The sequence below is a fragment of the Mus caroli genome, chromosome 4, assembly GCF_900094665.2.
Source record: "Mus caroli chromosome 4, CAROLI_EIJ_v1.1, whole genome shotgun sequence".
Taxonomy (NCBI): Eukaryota; Metazoa; Chordata; class Mammalia; order Rodentia; family Muridae; genus Mus; species Mus caroli.
The window spans coordinates 99,140,377-99,146,323 of NC_034573.1; the positions used below are offsets into that span (position 1 = coordinate 99,140,377).

At 51.5% G+C, this 5,947-nt stretch overlaps 1 protein-coding gene across 1 annotated transcript in view; it reads right to left on the bottom strand.

The window, feature by feature from the left end:
• Positions 1-1,444: 1,444 nt before the first annotated feature.
• The window catches only part of Mrpl37 (mitochondrial ribosomal protein L37), a 12,340-nt gene continuing 7,837 nt past the window's right edge, over positions 1,445-5,947 (bottom strand). Inside the window, exons 6-7 of the mRNA XM_021161127.1 lie at positions 2,945-3,148; positions 1,445-1,662 (exon numbers count right to left, since the gene is read on the bottom strand). Of these exons, the coding sequence (XP_021016786.1) occupies positions 1,585-1,662; positions 2,945-3,148 (282 nt within the window). The 3' untranslated portion in view covers positions 1,445-1,584. The remainder of the gene's footprint in view (positions 1,663-2,944; positions 3,149-5,947) is intronic.

Sequence of the window (5,947 nt, forward strand, 5' to 3'; positions counted from 1 at the left end):
TTTTTTTTTTTTTTTTTGGTTTTTCGAGACAGGGTTTCTCTGTAGCCCTGGCTGTCCTGGAACTCACTTGGTAGACCAGGCTGGCCTCGAACTCAGAAATCCACCTGCCTCTGCCTCCCAAGTGCTGGGATTAAAGGCGTGAGCCACCACGCCCGGCGTACCCAAGGCCTTTCTTCTGTGGGAGTGGCAGTTACCCATGTATGAGCCATGTGGCTCTCGGGTTCTGGGGACCCCACTGGAGCCTCAGGTGTGATCACAGATGCAGTGGGCAGCACCATCGCTTCCATTTGTGCTCCTCACAGGTGCTGGGCCTAGGCTTTCTCCCAAAACACCCACAGGGTCTGTCCCCAGGTGTATACTAGGGAAGCTGACTCAGAACATCAGACGGGGGAACACGGGGCCAGTTCTTACGGTTCTCATCATGCCTTCCACATACCCACCACTCAGTACTTTTTTTTTTTAGATTCATTTATTTTATGTATATGAGTACACTGTCGTCTTCAGACACACCAGAAGAGTGCATCAGATCTCATGATAGATGGTTGAGAGCCACCATATGGTAGCTGGGATTTGAACTCAGGACCTCTGGAAGAGCAGTCAGTGCCCTTATCCGCTGAGCCATCTCTCCACCCCCGGCACAATGTCAAGCAGAACTTGATGTTATCTGGAGCCAAGCCCATGAAGCAGAAAGCCAGGAATCTCTAATAATGGATGTTCTCTCAGAGCCTCTACAGTCATTGAGGGTGTTTACACAACCTGAATAGCCAAGCAGGTAAGAGCACGGGCTATTCTTCCAGAGAAGCCAGGTTCAGTTCCCAGCACTCACATGGCAGCTCACAAACAAACCTTTCTGGGCACTAAGCATCCATTGGTGCACAGACATATATACAGATAAAACCCTACCCTCATATATTAAGAAGAAAATATTCTGTAAGAGCTCAGCACAGGCTTAGAGTACCTGCCATGAGGGAGGAAGACAGGCAACTCTAGAATCTTCCAAATTAGAAAGGTGAGCAGAGATGTGGCTCAGCGGTACAGTGTTCTTTGTAGGTTCAAGCCCCTGACAAGGAAGGGACATTGTGTGCCACATGTCCAACAGTATTCTGGATGCTAACGGAAGAGAAGAGCAAGGTAAGGCAAGGCTGGCTACACAGCAATATCCTGTCTCAAAGACAATGAAAGGAAAAAAGGAAGGAGGAGGAAAACAGGGGAGGTGGGGGAGGGAGAGGGGAAGGGGAAAGGGAGAGGAGGGGAGAGGGAGAGACACCCAAACTCTAAAGGAAGTGATATTAGCGTCAGGATTTGGATGAAGAAACTCAGGCATCGTCTGAATTCACGTGTGTGCAAAAGCACAGCTGCCCCACGACCTGGACTTTAAGAAGCAAGGAGGCATACAGTGTGGTCTGCATACAGCACATACCAATGTCTCACAGACAATCTCACACCAATGCAATACTAAGACTTTATTTCCAGCAGACCGAGGGAGAGTGGAAGGCTCGCCAGGCTCCAGCACCACCGTCCCAGGACACGAGCTCTTCAGAGGCAGGAAGGTAGTCGGGCATCAGGCCCCAGAAAGTTCCTAGCTCACACAGCACCATGCAAGTACAGAGCTAAAAGCTTCCTGAACGTCTCCGGCTGGAAATCAACAGGCCCAACAGGTTCCTGGAAAAAAACACAGACCATTAGGATTCTACTACCATTTCATGGCAGCAAAGGAAACAGGTCACTTCCTCAGAGTCACCAGTGCCTGGCGAGTCACTGTCATCTCCTGCATCATTTCTCGGTGAACAAGGACACCAAGGAGCTGGTGCTGCATATAGGCAGGGTTCCCGGCACCTGTCAGCCATGTCATCTGCTGACACTGCTCTGGCTCCCTACGTCCCTCACTCCAGCCACAAGGGAATGACAAGAACCCCCAGTCTACTATACTGGTTTGCAGGTTCCTCTCTCACTGTGTTGAGCTTGTACTCACTGCTGGAGGACCAGGAGGGATGTAGATCTGGCTCCTAACCAAGAAACTTCCGATCAGGTGTTTTACTGACAAGAAAATGTGACAGAGGCAATAGGAAGAGGCCAAGGTGTCTGCGTGTTTGACTGACTCACTGACTTTTACACACGAGGGCAAGTAGGAACAAAAAGGAGGTTTAGACAGAAGAGTGCATTCGATAGCACAGGGGTACGAATGAAGGCAAGGACCAGGGCAAGATTAGAACCCAAGCCCATGGTGGTGGGGCTCAGAAGCTGACGATGAAACTGGGGGGGCCAAGTGGGAGCTCTGACCAACCATGGAGTTCATAATCTAGGAGAAAGACTAGGGGGAGATGGCACCAGCCACTGATGGGGGTGACTGGCAATTGTGTGTGCCACAGGGGGGGGGGGGGCAGAGAAGGGCCCAGACTGCTACAGCATTTCAAGGGGAGACACATTGTCTGGCTGGAGAAGTACCACAGAACTGATTTAAACTTGAAAGGCCATTCAATCCCCCAAGCACACTGGCCCTGCGCGGGGCTTAGCGGGTCACACAGCTAACAGCACCATGCTCTGCTATCCTGTCATCCTCAGAGTGCTTCTCGTTACATCATAGCCTGAGCTGGTTTAGACATCTTCACTGCCACTATCCAGTCATCAGGGTGGAATCTCAGCTGAGCCCCAAGTGTAGCAGAAACAGGGTCACAGGAGAACATCCACATGGCTGTCAGGGACTTCATTGCCCTCTGGGGAGTTTAGCAGTCCCCCAAAAGGCAGCAATATGACTGTGCTGTAGCAGGGCCCAGCAAGGCACTGAAGCAGGTGGGGAGCAGACACAGGAACATTCTCCCACAGGAGGAACCGAAGGCAGGGCAGGCGATGTGAGTGCTCGGTCCCTAGACCCCCTACCAGACCAGGCCCAACTGCCAGGAGTCAGCGCCCTGTTGTAATCACCAGCTGGGGCACCTGGACTTACCACCACCACCTTTTTTTTGATGACCGGGCGACACCAGAAGTGCCGGTAAAGGAGCTGGTCTGAGTCTGTCCATACCAAATTCTTGATGCCCTCGCTAGAAGCCAGATCTGTGGTGTTCAACTGCAGCACCAGGAACTGGAAGACACGGCCATCAGTGCCCACGCTCTGCACGACTATTGGCTGCTCCAAGACTTTGGCTGTGTTCTAAGGAAAGTAGACAGACATACAAACCGTGTATTGGAATAGTGCACACAGGTCAACCCCACGCCTCCCTTTAAAACACCCACTTGCTTCCATTTTATGGCTTCACCTCAGAGCAGGTAAGGCAGAAGACAGAGCTCCACAGTCCACAGCCCAGCCTCTCCTTACCCAGACAGGCCTTTCCTCATCCGACTAAGCATCCCCTCCTGTAGCCTGGCCGCTCTCACCTAGCTTGGCCTTCTCTGCCTCAAGCATCCCAGAATCTGCCCTGAAACTCCAGAGATAACTCCTACAGCTCACTGGCGATTACCGGACAAGCCTTGACGCTCAGGCAGACGCGTTGGGGGTTAATGGTGGGAATCCTTCAATCTCCACCTTACCTGCTAAGAGTGATGGGCTACCAAAGGCTAGTCCAGAGGTGCACCATCAGACCTATCATTCAGTTCTCACCCCATCTGACAGATGAGGAGACAGACTCAACATGGTAACCTGACTCGTCTCAAGTCACAGAGAAGGACTGAACATGCTGCCATCAGTCTTGCTCTGGAGGGTCTGGCATCACTGGGTACTTCTGAAAGCCCTCCTGCCTGCTCTGCAGTCACCCGAGTTTCACTTGCTTACTGCAACTTACAGTGGGCCATTCCTGGGGGATGTCCTCCCGGCACATCATAGCCAGGGCCTGTCTGATCTCATGGTAACAGTAAGGACACAACAGTTATGAGAGCTCACCCAAATGCCCAGGTCCCCTGCCTGACCTTACTCACCGCTCTCATAAATACAAATATATGCCTGCTTCTCAAAGAAGCGGGGTTTGGAGAGGTTTGTTCAAGGGGTGGCCTGAGGCATGAGGAAGTCAGGTAATCCCACTGTTCCAGTCTGCACGTGGTAGCCCAGCATACCTGACGGGAGAACCTCTTCTGTTCTGTTTCTTGTCTGAGTAACTCTATGGCCTGCCTCTGTACATTTCGTACCAAGGCAGCCTGCTACTGGCCTAAGAAGCAGAGCACTCATACTGCAAAAATGCTGATCTTTGCCCCTCCAGGGTTCACCTGACTTTAGGACTAGCTAATGGAAGTCTCAAGTGTGGGCCACACCAGGGCTGCTGGTCTTATAAATACCTGTTCTTAGCTGCATAAGAGATAAATAAAAAGTGAAGTACATCTAAGTGTTAGCCGAGATTCTGTACTGACTCTTCTATCTCCCTCTACAGATCAATAAAACTGCAGGTAGTACATAAATTTCTCAGCAATTTTACCTTTTACATGGGGCTCTTCCCATAACTGCTCAACTGCACAGCCCCAGGAATGATTTGTACCTGGAGACGGTGGGGAGGCTGCTTCTCCTCTCTATCTGGGTAGCAATTAGTCAGCACTGCTGCGCAGGCCCTTCTGGCAACAGCTGGCAGACTGCACTGAGCCTGTGGGCTGGGACGTGGGAAGTGGTTGCTTCCTTCCTCTGCCTAAACTGAGGGCAGCACATCCTTCTGAAGCCATAGGAATCACAGGTCAATCTCTGCTTTCTTACTCATGAACCGTGGGCTCGTGGGTGATTTACCTAAGGCTACAGAGTTCAGGAAAGAAAGAGCCAGTTGCCCACCACCCCTCCCACATGAAGATCTAAGAAGGCCACATGAGGAACCACAGCTGCCAACTTTTCTGGTTCTGTTTCTTAGCATGATGGGGACTCTGGGGCTCTCACATGCTGGAAGGGTGCTCTCCCACTGAACTATACCCCCAGCTCACACAGGAGCGTAAATCAGCCTCACACTTTTTTTTTTTTTTTTTGGTTTTTTGAGACAGGGTTTCTCTGTGTAGCCCTGGCCGTCCTGGCACTCACTTTGTAGACCAGGCAGCCTCATACTTTAGTGTGGGGTTTCCATACTCAAGCTTGCGTGAACTTCACTGGAGGGCTTCTTAAAGACTGACTGACTGACTGACTGACTGACTGACTGACTGACTGACTGACTGCTGAGTGCCACCTCAGAGCCTCTGATTCAGTGGGTCTGGGAAGCCCGTGTCCCTCAAGCTCCCCCATGAGGTCCTGATGCCCGTCCAGAACTGTATGTAGTTTAAGAACCACTGACATCAACAGCTTGTTAATATCTGGGATGTGTCAGGTGATCACTATAGGACAGTTAATCTACTCCCCACTCATGCACCCAACCAACTGCAGCCCTGCGAATACCCAGGGCAGGCAGGGTGGATGCAATCTGAATCCTCTCACTCTCAGGAGTCCTTTGGGCCTTAGGTTCTAATGGGGACCTGGGAGAAGAGCAGGAGCTCTCAGAAACGTGCCCTGTGTTTCCACCCCAGTACCCCAACCAGGCTTTTTCCCCATTTTGAGACAGTTCTCTATGACAACCTCTCACCCTCCATCTACACCAGCTAGGTCTTGGGACTTCAACTTAATATTAAAGACCACAACCAAGTGGTATCTTGGGTTCCTGAGCTGAGGGTGCTCTGCTTGGGCTATCTGCAAGGCTTCACTTCCTAAGCCTCCCGAGACTGCTGTGTGCTCCAGTTCTGACCCTGCAGAGCCCACTGGTATATGACCCTGCAGAGCCCACTGGCCCTGCAGAGCCCACTGGTATATGACCCTACAGAGCCCACTGGTATATGACCCTGCAGAGCACACTGGTATATGACCCTACAGAGCACACTGGTATATGACCCTGCAGAGCACACTGGTATATGACCCTACAGAGCACACTGGTATATGACCCTACAGAGCCCACTGGTATATGACCCTGCAGAGCACACTGGTATATGACCCTGCAGAGCACACTGGTATATGACCCTACAG